This window comes from Salvia miltiorrhiza, chromosome 7 (genome assembly GCF_028751815.1).
Source record: "Salvia miltiorrhiza cultivar Shanhuang (shh) chromosome 7, IMPLAD_Smil_shh, whole genome shotgun sequence".
Taxonomy (NCBI): Eukaryota; Viridiplantae; Streptophyta; class Magnoliopsida; order Lamiales; family Lamiaceae; genus Salvia; species Salvia miltiorrhiza.
The window spans coordinates 11612696-11638513 of record NC_080393.1 but is presented as its reverse complement, the minus strand read 5'-3'; the positions used below and the strand labels follow the sequence as shown (position 1 = coordinate 11638513).

Sequence of the window (25818 nt, the reverse complement as noted above, 5' to 3'; positions counted from 1 at the left end):
TATGCTCTGGATTGGTTTTAACTCCAAAGTTCCAGCTTCCATGTTCTTGATTGTTCCTTTTAGCAGGCACCATTTCTGTAAAACGAAAAAAATCCTTATTTTTCCGTCGAATAACACGCTGCCAGTCTTCTGCAAATATGGGTCTACATACCGCACTACATGAACATCACTTTCTTGATGAATTTCTTTGACTTGCATGTTCTGTGTGGTTCTACCTCTTCAGGGGTTAAGTAGAACCTGTGATTTGTTTTTGTGATGTAAAATCACTTCTCGACGTGGATATGCACAATGTTGTGCATATTTTTAAACTGAAGTACCTTAAGAATACGGTCGTATTCGATGGCTTCAAGGCTGAATCGCAAACGTAGAAGCTTGTTAGGAGCAGTTAGGTCAAGTCTAATTGCACTTGTGTGAGCTTTGATCAATCATTTGTTTATCCATCGACCCACTGTGCTTTTACTGCAATTTATGCCACTTGCAAGCCTGCGAATCGTTGATCTTTTGCTCAATTCTAGGCTAGAAATTAGCTCTTAGGTCGATTTGCACTCTCTTTCGATGTGGTCGATGTATTTTCATACTTGTCGAATGAATATGCTCACCTCTTTCTTATTATTTTTTTGCCGCAACCCAAAGTCGACTCACGGTGCTTCTAGAGCTTCCGAACTTGACGATGGCTTCTTGGATCCTCCCTCTCTTCGGCTTGCCGTTTTTGCTATCTTGAAGAAGGAATTGAACAAAATAGTGTTCCTTTTACCATTAGTTTGATCGTTTCTCCTCGTTTCCACTTTCTATTTTGTTGTGAATTTAGAAGTAGTGAATGGTGAAAATGAATTATGCCATGGTGTAGTATTTATAGCCTATTTTCATTGTATTGAGAGGAAAATTTGAATTCTGTGAAATTTTCAATGAAAGTTGTGTTGCAATTTTGATGAAGTGTTGTTTTTCTATTTTGGCGGTAGATTTGGGATGCACAGTGGACTGATTTTTTTTCATTTTTTATTTTTAATTTTTTAATTTTGGCATTGGCGCACTAAGTCTGGAAAGGGTCTGAATTTTTTTTTAAAAATGAACTTCCCTTAATTTTAAAGTGCATGCAGAATATCTCTTAAATGAAAAGGAAAATGAAAATTAAAATAAAATTAAAAGAATATTGAATATGTAATAAAAATATAAGTGGCCCCCTCCATTTTTAATGCATGTAATTACTTTTACTAATACTATGCTTAAATAGATGAGCCAACAACTTTTTCATCCTAATTCAACACTCCTTAATCTCTGTGCCGAAAAGAAACGTGCCATTATTTATGAGACGAAGGGAGTAATAAAATAATTTTGTAAAAACCTAAAATGATAAAACAAATGCCCACTGAAACCGCAAAGTGTTCCTGAATTAGAGTTTTTATAAATTAAACATCATGATTATGCATTAACTACATCATCCCCTATTATGCCTTGGCGAATTCGTTCTTCAGAAATAAAAAATCATAACTCAAAGAGAGATTTGAGAAGGCACGTGGGGCACTGCAGCGAAGAGTCGAGAAGGCGCTGCGACGGAGGGGCTCTAGTAGGTGGCGGCCGATGCAGTAGAGTGCAGTAGGCTGAGAGAAATAGAAGGGGCGGCATGTTGGTGTGGTGTCTCATTGTAATGTGAGGGGGAGGGGGGGTAAAAATCTTCTAAACCCTAATGTTGTTCAATAATTATGTATTTTAAAAAATATATATTTATTAATAATATTTATTTGATGGATTTAGGTTGAAAATTGCACCATTTTTTAAACTTGAATTTGATAAACAAATTCAATCTAAATTGCTGCCATTTCATTTATAAAAGTCGAATCAAATCGTCGTTTTCAGTTCGCATTGATTCATTTTGACGGTTTCGATTCGATTCTGCTCGCTCATAACTCATACAAAATTTTTGAATAAGGATATTGTTTTATGAGGTGGTCTCCTGTGCACCCGAGTGTAAAATGACACTAACACTTACACTAAATGACATTAACACTGACACTATCTTGAAATGACACTAACCCTATTTTATTTTACAAATGATATTATCATGTTATATAAATAACACTGTCGCGAAATAACACTAATATTATAATAAAATGACACTATTATTAAATGACACTATCATATTATCGAAATGACACTGTGCACTCGGATGTGGAGGAGAATTTGTGTTGTTTTATCTAATTTTGAAGATGTTGTTCCATGGCTTAAAAAGGGTGAGCTCCCAAATCACTTTCAACTAGGCAATAATTCGCAAAAGGAAAAATTGGAGATTTGATTTTAATAATTCTGGTTTGTATGTACGACTAATTTGGTGGTAAGAATTTTACTACTAAAAGTTAATTAAATTCCACCCTGGAAGGATTGAGGAAGGCACTAGAGCAGAGAAGGGAGTTTTGTTTTGTAGCAGAGGATACAGGATGATAGATAAGAAACGAAGATACATAAAATATTGAAAAACCCAAAAAGTTGTGGCTGCAAATTCCCCCTAGTTTTCTTGGAGCCCCACTATCTTCCACCAATCGCATTCACTCCCCTGTTTTTCTCTCTTTCTCAAAACTAAATGGTCTGCCTTTTGCCTTTTGCTACTGCGCTCCCTGCTTTGATAATACTACATTATTAACTTCAGGCGAATCAAGATTCATTCAGAATTTAATTCTCGGGCACACGTTTGTAAGTGGGTGTTTGTCGGATTCTGATGTAAAGAAGAGAGCTAAAGGCCAGTTGCTCGTTATCCAAGAATTCTGCCAATTTTAGCAAGCAGCAGATTGAATTATGGTTCCTGGATAACCAAGTTGGTATCTTCCGTGTGTATTTGTTGATTGAATTTGTGGAGATGGGAATGCCCGGAGGCGGATGCAGCATCGTATGGTTCAGGAGAGATCTCCGGGTGGAAGATAATCCGGCACTGGCGGCGGGCATGAGAGCGGGGGCGGTGGTGGCTGTGTTTGTTTGGGCGCCGGAGGAGGAGGGCCACTACTACCCCGGAAGGGTGTCGAGATGGTGGCTCAAGCATAGTTTATCACACCTTGATAGCTCCTTGAGGAGTCTTGGCACTCCCCTCCTCACTAAGAGATCTACCGATAGTGTTTCTTCTCTTCTTGAAGTTATCAAATTGACTGGAGCTGCTCAGCTATTTTTCAACCATTTATATGGTTTGCCCTTTCTTTCTTCTCCTTTTCCTTTACTTTTGGTGTTATTGTGCCCTGATCAGCATGAAATTTCTGTGATTGAATTCGTGTTTAGTTGTGAGGGAAAAGCATGTTTATGACAATACCTTTATTGTTGGTGTAGATCCTATATCACTTGTAAGGGATCACCGGGTAAAGGAAGTGTTGAGTGGTGAAGGTGTGAGTGTCCGCTCCTTCAACGCAGACTTGCTTTACGAACCATGGGAAGTTCTGGATCAGGAAGGTCGACCATTCACTACCTTTTCTGGATTCTGGGACAGATGCCTCAGCATGCCATATGATCCTGAATCCCCTCTCCTCCCACCTAAAAGGATTTTTCCTGGTACTACTGCTACTCATATCCCCTTATTTTCACACTTGTGTATTTCAACTGTTAATAACTTGTTCAGCTTCGTCGTATTGATTCTCTCTAACCTATCAATCTAGGCAGTGATACTGTATTCCGTGCTTTCATTCTTCCGTTTTTGTTTGTTTGTTGGAATGACAGATTTGTGAGTGACTGTTTCCGATTTTAATTGAATGATTATGAATCCTAGAGGCAATGTCATACAGGAAGACTTCACTGAAAAGTTAAATTTTGTCGGAACTAATTTGAAGCTTGTTTACAGTTTTCCTTTGTAGGGAACTGCTATAGTTTCATAAGTGAAAGCACTGCACTATATCCTAGTTTGTAGCAGCATCCTTATCCACTTATAGTTATAAATCTTTCTAAGGTTTGCAGATATTGACAATGATTAAAACGTTGGTATTGAAAATGTTAATTTGTCGAGTTGCTCTTCCAATTATTGTTCTTTCACATGGGTTTGAAAATTTCAGTTCCTATAGGTTATATCATTGAATTTAGCAATAAGTTTTTACTCGTTCCTCTTGTGACTTGTGAGTGACAATAGTTTCTGCTGAATCTTTAGTCTATACTTTTCGGTTTGCTGGGTTGGGAATACAGTGAATTCGAATTTAGAATAGTTGAAAACTAACCCAAAATACATGAAATGTTGGGTGATATTTACAGACCAAATACTTAGTCAAAATAAACCTATGTGTAATGAAGCATTTTGCAAAAGTAAAAGTAATTATGAGTTTGTAGATTCAGGACCTGCAGCCAACACTCATTGTTGTCTGAGTGAAATTTGAGACTTCCTTATAACAACCCAAACCAAAAAAACTGATTTTTTTTTGTGATAACTGTTATATAAACAATTATCTGGCAGATGTAAGGCTTCCTCTGGCCAGTGATTTCAAATCTACCCTGACTATTCTTTATTTTCAGGATGGTAATTGATCAGAAAGGATTGATTGTGAAAGAATGAAAACGGTGCTTCTTTTGCACGTCCTGCTGTGAATTTTATATTCATATTAATACTGATAATTTCTTTTAGTATCCTAATACTAGCGTGTTGTTCTAATCTGCTTAACTTTGTGCACGTCCATGGAGAAAACTGCACATCCTCAGTAAAGAAATGTATTTCTATCAATGCTGATGCTAATATATTCTTTTCAATTGCCTTTAGCTAAAACTTAACTAATACTATATTATTGCTAATTCATAGTGGACTAACAAACTAAATGTTATTAATTTGTTGAGACAATTGTCTTTTTACATGTTCCAGTCTACTATGATATTCTTCTAAACTCACATCAAGCTGCTGCTTGCTCTCATCCAGGTGACGTGTCGAGATGCAATCCGGACACTTTAGTATTTGAAGACGAGTCAGAGAAAGGAAGCAATGCACTTCTGGCACGGGCATGGTCCCCTGGCTGGAGCAATGCTGATAAAGCCCTCACAACATTCTTAAATGGACCACTCATAGAGTACTCCAAGAATCGTCGAAAGGCTGATAGTGCTACAACCTCTTTTCTCTCCCCCCATTTGCATTTTGGGGAAGTCAGTGTTCGGAAGGTTTTCCATCTTGTTCGCATCAAGCAAGTTCTTTGGGCCAACGAAGGTAACAAAGCAGGTGAAGAGAGTGTTAATTTGTTCCTCAAAAGTATTGGGCTCAGGGAGTATTCCAGATACATGAGTTTCAATCATCCGCACAGCCATGAAAGGCCTTTACTTGGCCACCTCAAGTATTTCCCTTGGGTTGTGGATGAGGGCTACTTCAAGGCATGGAGACAAGGTAGAACTGGATATCCTCTGGTGGATGCTGGTATGAGGGAGCTATGGGCCACTGGATGGCTACATGATCGGATTCGCGTTGTAGTCTCGAGTTTCTTTGTCAAGGTTCTGCAGTTGCCTTGGAGATGGGGAATGAAGTACTTCTGGGATACCCTGCTGGATGCAGATCTTGAGAGTGATGCCCTTGGTTGGCAATATATATCTGGAACACTTCCAGATGGTCGAGAGTTTGATCGTCTTGATAACCCACAGGTCCATACTCACAACTTTTCTTGATGCTTTTTGGATGCATGCCTTGACACTAATCAATGGACTGCTCTCCATTTTTCATTGTCTGGTATAAATAGTGGATTTGAATTCCATAGTTCTCCTTTCAAACTACATTGAGAGATTTTGGTGGATTATTGAATTTCCACGTTCAACAAAGAATCACTGAAATCCATCCCCTAAATCCTCGCCTCAATTCAATTATTTTGATCCAAATGTAACATAAATCACTGGTTTCTTTTATATTAATTCAATGGAGACCTAATTTTTGGCCCTTTCCCATTTGTTTTATTTTACTGTCCTTTTAGGTCCTGAAAAATCATTGGATTTGATCCTAGTTTGAGATTTTCAACTAGTGTTTCCCCATGTGATGCACAAATTTTTATTTTTGGTAAAAATGTTTGAATTATGTTGTGTGTGTGTGTGTTTTAATTGTGAAATATTGTACTCATTGAAATAGACAATAAGAGGATTAATTGTGCATTCAGGGTAGGTAAACCTTATAATAAAAATGAAAATCCACATTAAAAAGACTCGAGGATGAATTTTTGAATTTAAATCTTTGTGTGCATTATAAATTTATGAATATGTAGACAATGAACTTATTGGAAGAACAGTATATATATAGTACTATTATTTTTTTTAGATAAGAACGACAGTATATTTTTATTAAAGAGCAGGAAGGAGTTTGCACATTTCTTGTAACCTTGGGGTTCGGCCCCTGGCTACAAGGTTATGATTTTATTACCAATATTGTTGTAAAAATAGAAAAATAATTGTTGACATGGAAAAAGCCTTTCTATTTTAGGCTAGTGATTTTGCTTATGTATATGTATATATAGATTGCATTTCTTGGGCAAGTAATTGATGACATCCGGTTAAAAACATTGTAAAGCCAGCAGCATTGTGCGATAGATGTTGTAAGAATTTGACATTCCCATGACAGGTGTCTTACCAGTACCTTGACTATCTATGCTTGAGCTTTGTCGTTAAATTTCCAAATATATTGTATTTTTCTAAAGATTGACATGCAAGGCAAGGCGTCCCACTGCCGTTGTGCGTATTTAATTGTCATTGAACGTGTATTATTCAGCTCCATGCTTCCTCTACCGGGATAATTTTCACATGTTCCAGTAGTATGGTTGAGGAATATTGAGAAACTCCAATTTTGATGATTTTTAACAAAGTTGATATTATGTTTTGACAGATTGAGGGTTACAAGTTTGATCCAGAAGGAGAATATGTTCGAAGATGGCTCCCTGAGCTTGCTAGATTGCCAACAGAATGGATACATCATCCATGGAATGCGCCAGAAAGCGTGCTCCAAGCTGCTGGAATAGAACTTGGTTCGAACTACCCTCTTCCCATAGTTGAAATAGATGCTGCAAAAGCCAGGTTGGAAGAAGCACTTACACAAATGTGGCAGCTGGAAGGGGCTTCACAAACTGCAATTGAGAATGGAATGGAAGAGGGACTCGGAGACTCGTCTGAATCTATTCCTATTGCATTCCCTCCAGACACACACATGGAGATGGACAACGAACCTATCAGACACAATCCTCCAAATACAGTAATGCGCCGCTATGAGGATCAAATGGTACCAAGCATGACCTCTTCTTTTATCCGGGTTGAGGATGAAGAGACGTCAGTTGATCTTAGAAGTTCAGGCGATGAGGTACCGTCTAATGCAAATGCAGCAGAGCAGCCAAGAAGAGAACCACCACATGGCCATGCTATTATTCAGACAGACAGAACGAATGATGCTTTCCCACAATCTAATTTTGCGAGAGGTCGTAGAAACTCTGAAGATTCAACAGCAGAGTCATCCAGTACCACTAGAAGAGAGAGAGACGGGGGTGTAGTCCCAGTTTGGTCTCCCTCGAATTCTACATACTCTGATCAGTTTCGGGGTGAGGACAATGGTATCGCTACCAGTTCGTCTTACTTGCCTAGGCATCCGCAGGCTCACCAGCTATTCAACTGAAGGCGGCTACCTTTCTCAAACTGGGTAAAGCTACAATCTTTGTACATTTATCAAATATCATAATATGCAATTTGAAAATTGTGCCTCACCATATAAAGAGAGCTTCATTGTTGAAACTCCATTTTTAGAAGTAAGAGTGAAGGTGTTCCATAATGGGGATGATTACAGATGTGTAAACGAACGAGATTCTAGTTGCTGACAAGCCGCGTCATAATAATTGTCTTGTTACTAAACAATAGCTTAACCGCGAATGGTTGTTAAAGGATTTCTGCAATGGATGAGGCTGCAAGAGGTAAGAGGTTTGCCATAGTTGGCTGTGCTATTTTACTCACTCTGATCAACAATCTGCAGTTATTCTAATCTGTATCTGTGGCCTTTTTTCTGGTTTTGTACAAATATGCCTCGGTTACATGTATAGTATATCTGAATACGCTGTTCCACAATATCAACCTATATGATATTGATTTGGTCATATATATTACTATTAATATGAAGCTGAGATAGACACTTATGTATATACTCAGGAGATGACTTTTTTGTATTAAGCTGCCATATTTATCTTCATTCTGTATTTATATACTCTGCTTAGCCTCCTTTTCAGATCACTCATGCCTTGCCCGAGCTTCACCAGATGTCCAAAGGAAAATCAAACTAAAATGAGTATTTCAAATTACAACATATCTATATCTATATCTATATACTAATAGAAAAAGAGCCTAAGCATTCTATGGGACAACTTGTGGATTGCCTATCCCCTATTATTTATTTTATATTATATATTTATAAAATAAATTTATTTGATATATATTTATTTGTCACCCAAATCTATAAATAATTTTATATTATAAAACCAAATATATACATAAAACCGTTGTCAAATTAATTAGATAAAAAATTTCTTCTCTACTTAGGTCCAATATTGTTGTTTCCCTCATCTAATCTAATTATAATTTCTAAATAAATCCCTAATATAATTGGTAATTATACATCAAAATTCGTTTTTCCCTATAAGAAGTTCATCAATTTAACCAACGATCAAGGGATTCCAAAATCTTATCGCATTAGAATTCTATTTAATTTATTATATATTTTATTTTAAGGTTATTTTAGAGTATTATATATTTAGAAGAATATATTATTCATTAGATATTACAGTAAATCTATGTGATATATATCTATAGCTATTGATAAGGCTTATAAATAAATATATTGATCCAATAAATTATCTAATGAAAGTAATAAATTAATAGATTTTCTAAAATAATAAATTATTAAATAAAATAACATTAATTACACGTACAACGTACGTTCTTTCTGCTAGTATTAAAAAAAGGATGAAAACCACCATGAGCATTGTAGTCATATTTCTTTTTCTTCGTAAATTCTGCTTAGAACAAACACACACACACAAGCAAATTTACTTTTCCAGATTCAAGAAAGGGGTTAATAGTATTTTATGAACTCAACTTTTACAAAAAAAAAAATTATTAATTTTATCTTAACTTTTTTTTTTTTAATATTCTTAGTTTTGTAAATTTGTTTAATCTTATCTTTTTTTTTGTCATGTTACATAAGTAAATAAAGAAATTTAAAGACCACGCGATAGAGGATTCGAACCCAAGACTTCAGGTATCAGGTATTAACCTCCGACCGCTAGATCAACACATGGCATGCTTATTTAATCTTATCTCACATCACATATCCCGGTGTTAGATATGTATCTAACTAGATTTACCCGTAAAACATGTTTCTCGAACTGGGATGTCAAAAGAATGAATCTACAACGTGATAAACATGTTTTATGGGTGACAATTTTTGATGCGGGATGAAATTAATTAAATAAAATTGCAAAGTAATGAAATTGAAAAAATAAATTAAAATTGAAATATTAAATAAAAAATTAATTAAACAAAATTTGCAAAGTTAATGACTTAATGCTATTGAAAAAATAAATTAAAATTGAAATCTTAAATAAATAACGCCAAAATTTAGGTCATAAGCTACTATTAGTTATTCGAAACATATAAGCTACTATTGCAAAAATATCTTAAACTGTAAAAAATGTTTATTAAAATTTTAGTTCATGATTTTAATAAATAGATTTTTTTTATATATAATTCATGATATTTTTGAATCTTTGATAAAGTGAGAATAATTTGTGATTTAAAGTGATATGTACCCTTCAAATTATATCACAAGAAATATTCAAATTAATTTATAAAAAGATTATTGCAATATAAATCCCAAACTTTGAACTCTTAAGTTTTCAATCAATATTAAATTGCGACGTTGGATGAATAAATCTCATCTCTAAAAAAATAGACCAGTCAGATCTAGTACAAATTAAATGTTGAGTCTTTAATGAAAAGCTTTAAAAGTTGGTTCTAATTTGCAATAAGGTCTAAAGTTTGGGATTTAAAATACAATTATCTCATTAGAAAAAGACAAATTTCAATCAAAACCCTTAGAACAAGCCCATTAACACAAGCAACAAACTGTTTATAATATTTCTATAAGATTATTAACATATTAAAAATCAAACCCCAATATTTTTTTTCGCAATTATCAACGACAATGTCTCAATTCCAAGACAAAAAAGGATTTCTTAATTTCGAGTTACATACAACCAAAGCCATCTCAAATGAAGGCTAGAACCAACGATTATATACCACACTGATTACTCCACAATTTGGATAATGATAATCAATACTTAACTGTAAACACACACAACGATCAAATATAGAGAGGGATTAAGGGATCATAGGTCCCTATGTGCAGAAGAGCAGCATACAAATGGAACCCAAAACGGTCGCCCCTTCTTCTTCTCTTTCTTGATCTCAATCGGGTATCTTGCTGGAGAGTTCCACTCCTCGACGTGCTTGATAGTATCCTGATCCTTGGTTGTGTGTGTTTCTGTAGCAGCAACAGAACCCACATTGTCATCTTTAGTCTCAGCCTCGACTTTCTGGTTTGCAACAGGCGCTTGTTTCGTGTTTGGTGACTTGACTTCATTTAGAAGACTTTTCAGAGGGCTGTGCTGCTGCTTTACCGGGCTCCAGTTTGTAACTTTGGCTATTATCTCCTCATTTTTCTTTCTGCCTTCGGATTCATTGACTACATTTGTTAGAGAAGGGAACCAGCCAGCTTGAAGAGCATCAGATTTCGGTTGTTGTTGATTGCTCTGCACCGTCTCAATCTCTGTAGCAGCAGTAACCTGATCTCCTTCACTCCCAGATTGAACCAAAGTCATGAAAGATGGAGGCTCAAATGTATCTGATTTGTTGGAATGAATTTTGTGCTTCTGAGAATTCGTTTCTAATGTATCTGTCGATTGAGAAGAAAGCGTCTTTCAGTTGATCAGATGAAAATGAGAACAGCATCATGGAGCATATGAAAAAGTGTACCAAGCAAGACTAAAATATCACAGATTACAGAAATCAGATCAAATAAGAGTACTATGCAAACTAGTAAAGAGAAACTAGTTTTTAAGCAAAATATTACAATTGAGATGAGTAAGTGTACCTGAAACTACTGATCCACAGTTCGCTTCCAGACTGTCAGACCGGCTAGCTAAACTACTGGCCGATATGTCAACTGCAGATGCATCATCTGTTCGCCTAGTCGGCTTGCAATCAACATCAGTATTCACAGACTTTGGATCGACCCTAGTGACATCTTCAACAATAACGACAGACTTATCATCAACAGTATCAGAAGTTTCATGAAAATCTTCAATCTCTGACGGTGAAGGTGAAGGTATTGGCTGTTTTAAACTTGGAGCTTCAGAAGACTCGAAACATTCATCTGATTTTAAAACCTTACCATCAAAAGAGTGTTCAGCACTAGTAATAATGTCAACAGACTTCAATGTGCTAAGATCATCACTAGAATGCAGCTGCTTAGCATCCGCTGAAGTAACATTCAAACACGTGCTTGTGGGGAAAGTTCCTTGCACATGTGGGGTCGGGCTTTCTGAAATTTCCCTCGACCCAACATTGCTTTCATGATCTTCAGCAGCCACTTCAGCGTTGGCAAATGATTCTGATACTTTATAATCTTCTCCGATGCTGCTACCGTCTTTAGCATTGCTTTCACTCAACAACACTGAATCAGAGAGTGGCAGTGTAGATTCTTCTGATATTGAGTGTTCGGGGGTTTCTGCTGATACTAAAACTGCATTATCATCTTCTAATTTGCAAACAGTTTCAGCAACATCTAGAGGCTCAACTTCAACAACTTTCGTTGCCACAGGAACATTATTCTGGTGTTCCAAGGAGGATTTGGGGGAGGAACTCTTGTCTAGGGCATCACCAACTTCATTCGCCTTGGAACCTGCTCCAGCAGAATCATCTGCACCATCTCCCTCAATGGAATTCTCAAAACCATCATCCTTGAATTTCAAAGAACTGGAATTGTTTTCCGATAGTTCTTGTAAACTTTTTACATCACCATCAACAACACATGAACTTGGAAAGTCGGTCTGTTTTTCTGAAGGCATTGTAGAATCAGGGATTACTTCTACTTCTGCAGAAACTCCACCATTTTCATTCCCAGTTTCCAAAGTTGTGATGTTAGTGTTTTGTTCACAATGATCCACATCTTTCTTTCCCACTGTAGTGTTAACATCTTCACATGGAATAGCATTACCTGTGGAGCCAAGGGCTGAATTTGTATCAACAGAATTCAAGTTCTTAGATTCCAGGCTTTGGTTTTGACTTTCATAACCACCAGTCATGTCAGACTTCTCTCCGTTTCCGCCACTTGCATCCAAGCTGGTTTTTGGCATTTCTTCTTTGTCAATCGAGGAGACAGTACAAGCCGCATCAGAGTGCTCAGTAATATCTAAAGTTTTTGTGCTCTCGTTAGGCTTAACCAAAGACATACTCAACAGACTTTCCTCAGGTAAAGCATATTCATAAGCAGATTCAGTGGACCCAATGTTTTCAGTAGCATGAGAGACCTCCTTATTCACAGCAGAAGCATCTAAGCTTTCACGAGTCTCATCCACGAGGGCAGCCTCAGCTGTCTTGATGGAGGTACTTCTTTCGGCAGAATGGACCAAACTATTAACCTCATCAGAAGCATCCGTTTGAAGGGATTCAGATGGAGGGGGTGAATCATCTTTGGCCCCTTCAGAAACAAACTTATCACATGATTCATCCTGACTTTCACCTGCTGCTATTGTTTGATCCAAAACTTTACCTTCTTCAGGGTCCAAAGAAACAGAAGCTGAGTCCCGTTCTTGCACTTGGATATCAGCACCATGTCCGCGTATCATTTCACCTTCAAGACCATGTTCAGGCTGTGAATCATTTAAGAGTCCAACAGAAGCTGAGCTCTGTTCTTGCACTTGGATATCAGCACCATGTCCGCGTATCATCTCACCTTCAAGATCAAGACCATGTTCAGGCTGTGAATCATTTAAGACTCCGACAGGAACCATTTCTGCAGTAGTATCTGTTATTGGCATGACATTGTCTGGGTGGCTACTTCCGTTTGAGAGAGGTCCGGGTTTTCTTATTTCCTCGCTCCTTGCATCATTGGATTGTTCAGTTGTTTCTGCATTCAATAGGACCAAATTTCAAGAGTAAAGCAGTTGGCATAAATATGTCAAACTATATAAAAATTAACTATAAAACAGATATTTGATAGAAGCGGTGATTCTTAAACTCAAGATTTTTTAATCTTTCATGAGAGATGTAATGAATACATCAACAAGATTATCCCAACTGGTGAAATCGAATAAACAAACCTCTTTCCCGAGTAGCAGAATAGCAAGTTGAAGTAATTTCCGAGCCAGAGTGCTTCAATACCGTAATGCTAAAGCACGACGTATCAGATTTAAATCATATGGTTTATGGACAAAGGGGACAGAAATAGAGAATGCTAGTATTTCTGAAAATCATTGTTAGGGAGATTTCCTTATTTCAGTATCTTCTTCACAAAATTCACATGTCTAACAGAAAAGTAACATCACAAAAACATAAATTGTAACTAGGAACTTCTAGATTTTAAAGCGGCTTATATATTACATATATCAAATATCGAAGAATGGCCCCATTAACTATAGCAGACTTTATTTGCATATTATGTTCCACTCATATTTGTATCTTTGTCTACATGAAGATTCACCAATTTATTCCTCGAAGCACTACCCAACATCACATTCATATAAACAGGAGGATAAAAAGATGGACAGTTTAACCTCTAACTAAATTGAATTTATCTTCATTAGGAAATATGTGTGTACTAAATGAATTCCTCTTCATTAGGTAACAAGTATGAGTGAATTATCATCATTCCTTATCTAACTATTGTCAATAGAAAAGACTTGCTTCTAATCAATGAGACCATATCATTTTGAAGCATACTCACTAACATATAGGCACTGAAGCTTCTCTTTGTATGCATATAGGCCAATTTCATTTCCTAATATATCCAAAAAATGTTCCATTTTAACATTATTGAGATGAGCTGATAGTTAGTCTTAACATTATATTCATCAGCAATCAAATGTATACCAATCTAAAACATAGAACATAGTTTTTCATATGCTTACCAGCAGCTCCCTCGATCTCCAACTCTCCACTCCCATAAAGATCACCATCCAGTTCCACACTCTTATCCTCCGAACTCTTGCCCAATTCCCTCACGCTCTCAAAGCGCGCCTCTAGCTTAGGACTAATCCCACTGTCTGAAAAATCCATTGCTGCATCAGAAAACACATCATCTTCCGATTTAGCCGACTTCTCACCTACTCCGCTACTTTTCTCAGCATCTTTCTTTACAATATTTGGACCTGCAATGAACACAAAAAAATCATAAACACATACAACAAACACTCAGTCCAAGAAAAACTTTTAAACTAAACCCCCACAATTTAGAACCCATTGAATATGTTAAATCAAACCAAATGTGCTCACTTGGGGTGTGATGTTCATCGTCATCAGAGGCATGGTCATCATCTGAAATATCATGGTCTTCTGAATGAATGATTTTGTAGCCTTCAATTGTTCCACAAACCCTTTTGTGAGCTCTTCTGTGTTTAGAACTAGGATGTGGTTTTGGAAAAGGCCATCCACATCTGCGGCAATGGTGCACTCCATGGCCCTCATGCCCTTGAACAATCAAAACTTTTTTAAATTAATATGGATTGCAAAGAAAATATGGTATTGCTACAATTGATAAACCATGGACTGCAAAGTATATAGCAGTTGATACAAAATCGAAAGGATTACAAAACAGTCTTTGCTATCAGTTCGTGTACAGAAAATTAAATGGCCAAATAATTTAAGCAAACAGCAAACACTTATGTGAAACAAGAAACAGAATAAACAGGGCAAAAAAATAAAAAGATGGTTTACACTATGAGACACACACAAAGACAAGTTCTTTGGTCTCCTTGTAAACAAAAAGTCGAGGCGAAAACCTGCTCAATCATGGAGAATTGATCGATGAATGTGTGTGTGACGGAAGCGACATGTACATCAAGAAACTAAATCCCGGCGGAATTTAAGCAAGAAAAGGAAAAGGCGTACATAATATGTTGACAAAATTAAGTAAACATGATTAAAATACAGCAGACAAAGTTCAGGAAGACATGGCTAACAAGAATTTCTTGAAAAGAGAAAGCAGAAGAGTAAATACCCGCAGAAGTGGCAGCGATCTTGTTGGCTTGAACATCCATATTCTCAGGAAATTCACTTTAATGTGTGTAGTGTGTGAGAGAGACAAGAGAGGATCAAGCACTCAATAACGGCAGCCTAGAGAGAGAGAGAGAAAGAAAAGGGCAAGACTTTTTGTGTGTGTGTGTGAGAGAGAGAGAGAGAGAGGGAGGGAGGGAGAGGGTGATAGAGAGAAAGTATTAATGCAGTGGCACCATGTGCGCATGTTATCAATACCCCCAGACTTTCCTATGCATGGCTGACTCAAGGACTCATGTTACCTGCGGTAAGGTGCAGGAATTTGCCTAAACGGAGAAGCTTAAAATGCTTGTACCTTACTTCATTCCCAACTCCTAAGCATAGACTTTCTTCTTCGGATTAGTACCATCACATTGCTAGTTATATAAATTAATTGTAAAATAAATCAGAAACTTTTACTCATTTTTTTATTTTGACTTTTCTATTAAATACTATTAGCAATTTTTATGATAAGGTTATTGCAATGGGATGGATAGTAATTAAGGAGTATTTTTAGAATGAAACAAACCTAGATTTGGAACGGAGATAAAAGGAAAACAGGCATATCTATGATATTATATCTTTAATTATTAATTTGTCTTGTTGGTCAAGTTAGTTTGTTTCCTTTTAGCCGTTTAGGGTTTTATTATAAATAGAAGTTTTATTTATGTTTTAGGGGAGTCGAATTGAGAGTTAAAATATAGAGGGTGGGATTGTTCTATTCTCGCGGTGTTCTTCCGGTATTCATGAGTGAATCAACGGATTAACCCTTATTATACGTATTCCGATATACAATGGTTATCAACGGAGTTCGTATATTTATCAGTATCAAATATATTTCACACACTGAGTCTAGTTTTGTATAGAAGGGTAGCCGTTGTAAATTTTATATTCCCTCCATCCCACGAAGCATGACACAGTTTCCTTTTTGGTCTATCCCACGAAGCATGACACGTTTCTAAAAATGACAAAAAAATTATCCTTTATTCACATTTTCACTGTTTCACCTACCACACTACACACAAAATATCAATTTCTTAATTCTTGTGCCGAAAATAAGTGTGTCATGCTTCATGGGACGGATGAAGTATAACAAAAGGGGGAAAAATGTAATGATGTAACTGTCATATTAATACTTGTATATGAAGTAATATACATATAAATACTAGTAAGTGATATACATATATAAAAAAAAATTGCAATGTTAAAAAATGTAGTACGACAAGATTATGTATGTCTTGCCGCATGTGACCAAAGATAACATTAAATTTATATCTTTAAGTAAAGGCTGAATTTTTCCCTGTCTAAATTGTTAAGTCTTTTTTTCTCTATTCTTCCTTTCTTTTTTCAATTCTCTATCATTTTTGTTTATCGTAAAATATGCAATACGCATCTTATATTAATGGTCATAATAATATAAATTAATTTAATATAAAAAATTGTACTAATAAATACTCCCTTCGTCCCAAACGAAATGTCATGTTTTCCTTTTTGGGCTGTCCCAAACGAAATGTCATGTTTCCTTTTTTGGCAATACACTCTCTCTCTATACTTAATATTTAAATAATTTTCACCAACACACTTTATCTACTTTATACACATTTCTTAATCTTCGTGCCGAAAAGAAATAGGACATTTCATTTGGGGCGGAGGGAGTAATTTTTTAGGATCTTTATAGTAATAAATAAATTTGAAACAAGTATATTAAGATCATTTCAAATTTGAATATGATTTTTCTCACTCTCCCTCACTTATTTTTGGATGAACCTGTTTTTGCTTCTTTCCTTTCTTTTTTGTATTTTGATTTATTTCCTTTTTCTGTTTTTTCTTTTCCTATTGCTTTTTTTTTTTGCGTGTTTAATCTTTTTGTTTTGTTGTTTTCATGAATTTTTATTATTATTAACTATTATTATGTCATTTTTTATATATAAAAAACTATTATTATGTCATTTTAATTATGAAATTAATTATTATTATTATTTTAAATTAAATAAATATGGTATATGAAAAGTATATATATTAGTGAAATGTAGGGGTGAGCAAAAATTTAAATACAACAGCTAAATAGACCAGTTATATTTTATGAGATCATCCCAAAAATACGGTTAGAGGGTGTTTGGCTGAGCTTATAAGCTCCTCAAAACAGCTTATAAGCTGTTTAAGAGCTTATAAGCTCCTTCAAAGTGTTTGGCAAAATAAGCTCCTCAATAGCTTATAAGCTCCAAAAATAAGTTCCAACAGCTTATAAGCTCCCCAAAAAATAAGTTCCTCTACCCCAACTTATTTTTTTATAATCTCATATGCAACAATCTTTTTACAAATATTTTTCAACTATAATTTATTATTTCCATCATATATCATTTAAGTTTATTTTTCTTCGATTTTCTCTCTCTAAAAAAAATTCTCTCTCTAGCAAAAAAATTCTCTCTCTAGATTATAAGCTCAATTATCCAAACACTTTGACAGCTTATAAGCTCTTAAAAATTACATTTTATAAGCTCTTGAAACATCTTATAAGCTCCAAGAGCTTATAAGCTCTTTAAAATAAGCTTAGCCAAACACCCTCTTAGTTGAGTTGATCGGTTAAGATTTTTCTTTTCTTTTCTAATTATGAAAAATCAAGGGTATCGCCGTATCGGTTTGATTTCAGTTTTTTTTTACTTTGGGGGGAGGGGCTGTGGAGTTTGAACCCTGGACCTCACTGTTTATAGACAGGAGTTCGCACTGCTTGATGTCTAAAATCGACGATTAACCTACTCAATAATCAACATGCATTTATTAAATAGTAAATACAAATATTAACTATATATTAAATTATTTTAATAATAAACTATTAAATTTATTCACTATTTACATATTTTGTTATCACAAGAAAATAAGGGATAAAAAAATATTCGTTTAAATTTTGCATCTCTAATCTCTCATTTTTTATAAAATATAATTTTTTGTATCTTTTATTTTCTCATGGTAATTTACGATCAAATAAAACATGCTAAATTGTAAAGTTGAATTTTTATATCTAGAGGGCAAGAAAGCATACCCATCCCCATTTGCATCATGCGCGCATATACTTCAAGAATTTAAAATAGCACTGATTTCCAGAGTAAGTTGTTAGTATTGGGGTTGTATACGAATCAAATAATTTTGTTCGATTTGGTATTCGTGTTCGAATTTTAATATTCATATTTGAATATTTACGAATCGGATCCAAATACAAATTGAAAATTTTGATATTCGTAAGTATTCAATTCGATCAAATATTTATAATATATATATATATATATATAATATGTTATTTATAACTATCTAATTTAATTATAATTAAATATAGATAATTAGTGAAAGAAACGTATAACAACAACCAATCTAAGCTTTATGATTAAATAGACAAGCTAATAAGTTATAATTAAATGAATTAAACAAAAAATAAAAATGATTAAAACTAAATCTTTATATCTCTAAGCCCTAAATTCAAGAGCAAACGCTCACCTTTATTTCACTTTCATATCTTTAGGTTGACTATAGAATCTTATTTTGCTTACAATATTATTTTAGATATTTTTTTAATAAAATTTTGAATTGAATCGAATATTCAAATCAAATACGAATAATTCGAATATCATTCGAATCAGATTTGTTATTCGAAAGGTATTCGAATATTGATTTGAATCTTGAATAATTTCATGAATACACATCGAATACAGTGATATTCGCTTCGATTTGATTCGTTTACAACCCTTTGCATGCCTCTTCTTTGGTTAGACTTTTATGCAATCTTCAATTACGATTTACGAATCTTCTTTATAATACCATTAAGCCTTAACCTATGTGGCATATCTAGAATCTTACAATTTCAAAATTTACCATATATAATCTTCATCATTTATTAATTAATAATTATTACATTCTATTTAAACATTCATTAATCTTAATAAATATAATTAATAATAAATGTGTGTATATATATATAATATTATTTACAATACCATTAAGCCTTAACGTATCTTCTTTATATAAAAAGAATATTTATTATTCTAACAAAAGGTTAACATTTAATTGAGGAATATGATTCATATTAATATAATTTCAACTATATTACCTTAAATTAAATAAATTTAAAAATAATTTATATATAGATAATTATTTATACAAAAATAAATATTAAGTTCTTTATATGGGATCATTCCACAATTAAGTTACAAAAATTATCTCGTGTGCAACTTTAAAGATCATTATCATCTTAAGCTTGTAGGATCATAACTACTTCTAAACCTATATATTGTATGCAACTTGAAAAATCTTGACAAATGCTTGTGCATTATTTCATGTGGAGTTTGAAATATCATAAATGAGTTTCGAGCACCACCCCGTTTGAAATTTGAAAGAACAAAATTGACTCGTGAACATTATCTCATATAAAGTTTGAAAGACCATAACTAAGAGCATCCACAGTGGGGTACTCGATCCCACCTACTCGAGTAAATGGGAGATCGAGTACCCCGCTGCAACTCTTCCTTACTCGAGGGAGACCCGATAGATCGGGTATGCCCTGATAGCTTTAAGAATTGGCGCGTGTGACACACGCGCCTATTTTTAAAAAAAATTGAATTTTGAAAATTCAAACGGCTATGGCAGATTTCCAATTTTTTTTTCTTCTCCTTTTGATTCCCAAGAATCCCAAAGGCTTTCTAGTCGTTTTCTCTCTCTCTTTTTTTTTTATATTTTTTTTATTTCCCTCACTATAGATATCCCTCACTTCTCCACTTCATTCACACATTTAATCTTTCCCTCTTTATCTACTACATTTTCATTCTTTACTTTAAAAAATGACCGAAGGGTACGATGATACTTCGTCGTCTTCGTCCGACGGGGTAGCGCAAGAGATCATCAATGAGATCGAGTTGCACAAATAATTGATTGCTCAAATGTACTTCCAACCGGAGCCGGAATAGTTATTTTAGGATATGTTTTTAAATTTTTAAGATTTATGTAATTAATGCAATTTAAATTTGAAGTAAATTGTGTTATTTAAATTTGTGCAAATAATTTAAATGAAAAATACAAAAATCAAAACTAAAAAGATCAAGTAAGCTATCAAGTCACCCCACTGTGGCCTCCTTACTCATTGTGAGCCATCTTCTATCAAGTAAGCTTTAAAGTCACCCCCACTGTGGATGCTCTAAGTTCTGAAAATCATCTCATGTGAAGCTTAAGAAACTTAATTCGAGATTTAAATTGTATTAATTTATTTAGTAATTTGATTGATAAATTTTCATAAAAATCAATGTGTATCCAAATTTTATTTTTAGAAATATATACAAATATATTATTTTATAATTAAATGAAATTGAATAAATAATTTACTTAATCACACCAATTTATTTTTTAAAATTAAATTAATTAAATTATGTATTTAATTAAATAAATTTGATCAAATTGAATTGACAAAGCAATTCGAATTCTATTAATCTCAATCATACATCTAATTAAGTGTAAATTTTAATTTGGAGAGCAAGAACTTCTTCATGTATAGGATTTATTTTGGTGAAATTTTATTAAAAAAAATCAATGTGAAATGAGGTTATTTATATGAATTCTTCATACGATTGAGATTATTATAAATTTGATAGAGGATTAAAGATTTCAAATACTATATTTTAACATCATATCATTTATTGTTCTTTATCTAAATTCTTTATTTATGCATTATTAATTTCATAATTTATTTATAATTATTATTATTATTATTATTATTATTATTATTATTATTATTATTATTATGGACGATACAAAAACAAATAAAGTTTTTAGATATGAAAAAGTATTTTTATTCACGATACAGATAAAATGTATATTTTGTAAAAAATTAAAAATAAAATTTTAATTATTTTGATAGGCGTAAAATAAGATTTTATTTTAAAGTATTCATTTTATAGAATTTGTGCTTATTATACAAATATGTAAATCAATGACCGGACCCATTTATAATTTAAATACACGTGCATGTCTCAATTCAAACCCAATTTAAAATTCATTTTATTGAAAATTAAGAAGATAAATATTATATATATTAAATCATACAATATAATATATTGCAAAATATACATCTAATTACTAACATTTAATTAAAATCATTTATCGTATATAGATTATAATTTTTTTTCTTGACAAACATGTAAATCTAATTTTTATCGAGATAAAATAAATAATAAAATTTATTAACTTAGATTATATGTAATGTTAATATTATATATATATATGTATGTATATATATATATATATATATACATCTACAATTAATTATATTTATTAAGATTAATGAATCTTTATATGGAATGTAATAGTTAATTAATTAATAAATAATGAAGAACATATATGGTAAGTTTTTGAAATGGAGCAATTCTAAGCATGCCATGTAGGTTAAGGCCTAATGGTATTATAAAGAGAATCATATAATTCACGTGTTTATCGTATTAAAGATAAATCTTTTTTATCGTATTAAAGATAAATCATTTTTAACGTGTTTATTGTATTAAAGAAAAATCATTTTTAACCTTATGATAGAAAAATTCATGGTCTATAGTTTGAATCCTATAGGTAATATATTTTTTTTAATTCATTACAATGAAAAAATAACGTTTCATAATAAATTCATAATGTATCATGGGACCTTGACTCATTTCACTTTCTATTATTATATGTATAAAATATTATCACATAAAATAATATTCTTTTAAAATTATTTTTATCATTTATCAATTAAGATTTATAGATTTTAATTACCATAATAAGATTAATACTTATTCACCAAAATCCAACCCTAAATATATATTCGAGGGAGAAGAGGCGTTTGGGATCAATCATGAGTGAAATACGACTCATTATTTTATGTATAATCCAAGAGATGCTTATTTGCAGGAATGAAATGCTCGTTAGTTAGCAACCTCCTTCGTTACAGCTTCCTACTCGTTTCGAGGCGATTGTGTCGAATTTGACCGCAATTATGTCTAAATAATGGACATTTTGAATGCCAGAATTTCAATAAGATTTTTTAAAGATAGAGGAATCCTAAAACTAATTTACAAAATAATGGTCGAATTTCACTCATCTTCTTTTTGTTCAAGAAAAAAATATTATTTAATTTTTTAAATCATTACATCGTATTTTTTTTATATTTAACTATAAATTATATTTTTATTTTATTTTTAATTAATAAAGTATTTTTATTTTATTTTTTTATACTAACACTACCTTCTACAAATTATACATTTATTCTACTTACAACAACTTTAACAATTTTATTAAAATTCATATTCATCTTTAAACGAGACTCTATTTCGTATCTGTATTTGCTCAATTGATAGAGAATTTAAATTATTTTCAGTGCGCGAGGGACCAATTAAAAAGCAGCACGGCTGGAAATGCACGTCACCGCCGTTGCATCCGGTGTCGATAAGGCCAATACAATTCGTCTTTGACGAGAACAAAAATATTAGTAATTTGTATATGATTTAGGTGCGTTGTGAAACTTAGTATAGGGGAATCAAAGGGACAGTGATGTGAAACACAATTAAAAATAATGATTGCTACCTCATAAAGTATTTTATCTGCAATAAGTATAAATTATTTTGTCCTATCCACACCCACCATGGAAAAAGTGGTTTGTTGGTGTTAGGCTATTTAATCAATTAAATTTTGATGTAATAGACTATGCTTTCAATTTCACATGCTATGCGCCAATATAATAATTTGGGGTTGGGGTGAGTAAAATACTTAAATACGTGTGCGCTTCATTTCCGTCCATATGACTTGGTAGATATTTGAATATTTCAAATTTGAGAATTAATAATCGCACTTCATCGTATGAGTAGTTGGGATTTGATTTATTATGCACAACATATATAACAACCCGCGTCGCTGTATTTGGCATTAATGTTGTATTGCTTTAAATGACCGTTTTGCCATAATAATAAAAACAATAGTCTCTTCATCCTATTAAAAATCACTATTTATTTTATTACACATAAGATGAGGGAAATGTGTAAAGTTGTTTATGGGTTTTATTTTTGCCATTTATGAACATAAATCACTTAGAATGAGACAATGCAAAATAAAATACAAGTCATTTTTAATGGGACAAATGGAGTAATAGTACAAATGTTCAACTTTCCATAATGGGATGTCCCATTACAAATATCACATTCTTTTTTTTGCAATATATTCTCTCTCTATATATATACCTAATATTTAAATAATTTTCACTAACCCACTTTATTTGCTTTCTACACATTTCTTAATCTCGGTTAGGGGTGAGCAAAAAATCCGAAATCGAATAATCGAATTGATTCAAACCGAAATTTTAAAATATGGTTCGGTTTTTTCGATTTTTCAGTTCGATTTCTTCTCTCATAAAATTTTGGTTTTTCGGTTCGGTTCGGTTCGATTCGGATTTTTTAAAACCGAAAAATCGAATTATATTTATAGTATAGATATATACTAATACATATAATATTTTAATGATAATTTTATAATATCTAACTTCAAATATTTTTTTTCATTTTATAGTTTTTTTTTCGGAATTTTTGAGTTTTTTTTTTAATTTACGGGTTTTTCGGGTTTTTTTCGAATTAATTTGATTTTTGGTTCTGTTCGGTTTTAATTATAAAAATTTCAGTTAATTCGGTTCGGTTTATTCGGTTCAGTTCGATTTTTTTTTAAAACCGAATTAAAATATGGTTTGATTTGGTTTTGGCAAAAACTGAACCATATAACCGAATGCACACCTCTAATCTCAGTGCCCAAGGCCAAGAGTAATGAGACATTTGTAATGAGACGGAGGAAGTATATTTTTATTTACAGTAAACTTCAATATACCTATTTTTAAAAAATAAAATATTCTGCTTATATATACTATAATATGGTTCTATAATTTGTATTGGCTATTTCACAGTGAGACATATTCTTCTATTTTGATTGTCGTAAAAAACTAAGGTCTCATTGACTTAACGTAACCTGTAACTTGAACCCTGACATAGTTTCATGTATGTAAATGTGTTTGTCTATCACTTTGACATGCCATGGATAAGAAGTCAAAAGATAATTGTTTGGTGACGACTTTTTTTTATATGATAGTTGGTTATCTGTATTAGGTAATCATGTCCCTTTAAATTGAATAGCTGATAACAATTTTTAAGGAGTTTGAAAAGTTTTATCGTACTAAATCCTATAAATTGATAAAGTTTAGGTACGATGATAATAAGAGTGAGTGATACCAAAATAAGAATTAATAGAGATTAATTACTAAAAGCTATAAGGAGTTTTGATTAATTAATGAATTCTCTATGTTCGATAACTCTAATACAAGCCTCGACTCATCTTGATAATAATAGGGTAAGTCAACATTAAATCTATAGAAAAATGAATTAATGTTTACGGATTGATTTGTTTTCAAAATTGAATGTGAAAATGAATCATATAAGATATCAAATACAAGAAATAAAGACGAGTCTCTTAGTGCAGTGCTAATCCCTTTCGGGAATTTCTAAAAAAATATTGTCCCATCGATCTTATAATATCGATATTTGAGTAGGGGATACAATTTAGAGGATCATAATTGGAATCAACCATTAACAATCTCCTGATAAATCCAATGTTCTTGCTGAAATTTAATTATTTTATAGGAGCATGCTACGACATTACTGTTGCATGTTGTAGTTAGCTAAAATAGATTTTTGGGCAAATCCGATGTGTCTCGCAAACAAATCCTTCAAATACAAGCCCTGACTCGCCTCGATAATAAAGGGTAATTCCTCAACAAAATGAATTAATGTTTATGCCTGAATTGTGTATTGGTTAATGACATAAGAATACAGGAGGCCCATTTTATTTTGTATTTGATTTTTGGATTGGATTTGAAATAGGCTCCCCATATACAGCCCATACGTATCTTAATAGAGCGTCTAGCAATCCATACTACCATTATATTCCAACATTTATTTAATTCATCATACCAAATTTCATTATCCCATGATATCAATCATCTTCTAAAGTAAAAGGAGCTTTGGGCTAGCAGGATGTGACAAGAGGTATTACTGAGTTGGATGATATATCATCATATCATTAATTAATCTTGATCATCCCACACCAATCATGCCTTTAATTAAATTGACATTTTATTTAATGGTTCTCTTTTTTCTTTGTAAAGGTGAAAGTAACTCTCCAAAAGGTTGTATACGAGGAAAAGAATACTCATTTGAAGGAAAAACGCAATAAAAGAAAATTACCATATATAAGGGATCTTAATTAGTGAGTGCGGTGAATATAAGCTCACACAAATGATGTACAGTTTGCAACACATAGTAAAAGCATATATGGGTATCGACAAGACAAGAAGAGCCAGCGGCGGCGCCGCCCTATTTATCCTCGTACTAACGGTAGCAGCCACCGGTGCACCACCGTATAACGGTGGCAGTTTCGACGACGGAAAAAACGAAACAACCGAATGCACGCTTCTGTGCGTGAACGAGTATCTGTGCGCTTGCACTGTGATTAATACTGAGAAGAGAA

General features: G+C 33.0%; 2 protein-coding genes across 2 annotated transcripts; one reads left to right on the top strand and one right to left on the bottom strand.

The window, feature by feature from the left end:
* The first annotated feature begins 2434 nt into the window (after nt 1-2434).
* LOC130992566 (cryptochrome-1) lies at nt 2435-8134 on the top strand. The gene is made up of 5 exons (XM_057917248.1): nt 2435-3167; nt 3307-3525; nt 4865-5571; nt 6794-7594; nt 7699-8134. Exons 1-4 carry the CDS (start codon nt 2849-2851, stop codon nt 7568-7570), a joined length of 2022 nt encoding a protein of 673 aa, XP_057773231.1. The 5' UTR covers nt 2435-2848; the 3' UTR covers nt 7571-7594; nt 7699-8134.
* A 2019-nt stretch (nt 8135-10153) lies between these two features.
* On the bottom strand, nt 10154-15470 carry LOC130992548 (uncharacterized). Its single transcript, XM_057917222.1, has 5 exons — nt 15218-15470; nt 14494-14688; nt 14130-14369; nt 11093-13129; nt 10154-10894 (listed from the first exon to the last, which is right to left on the bottom strand). The coding sequence occupies exons 1-5, from the start codon at nt 15255-15257 to the stop codon at nt 10329-10331; spliced, it is 3078 nt and encodes a 1025-aa protein (XP_057773205.1). The 5' UTR covers nt 15258-15470; the 3' UTR covers nt 10154-10328.
* Nucleotides 15471-25818: the final 10348 nt, after the last annotated feature.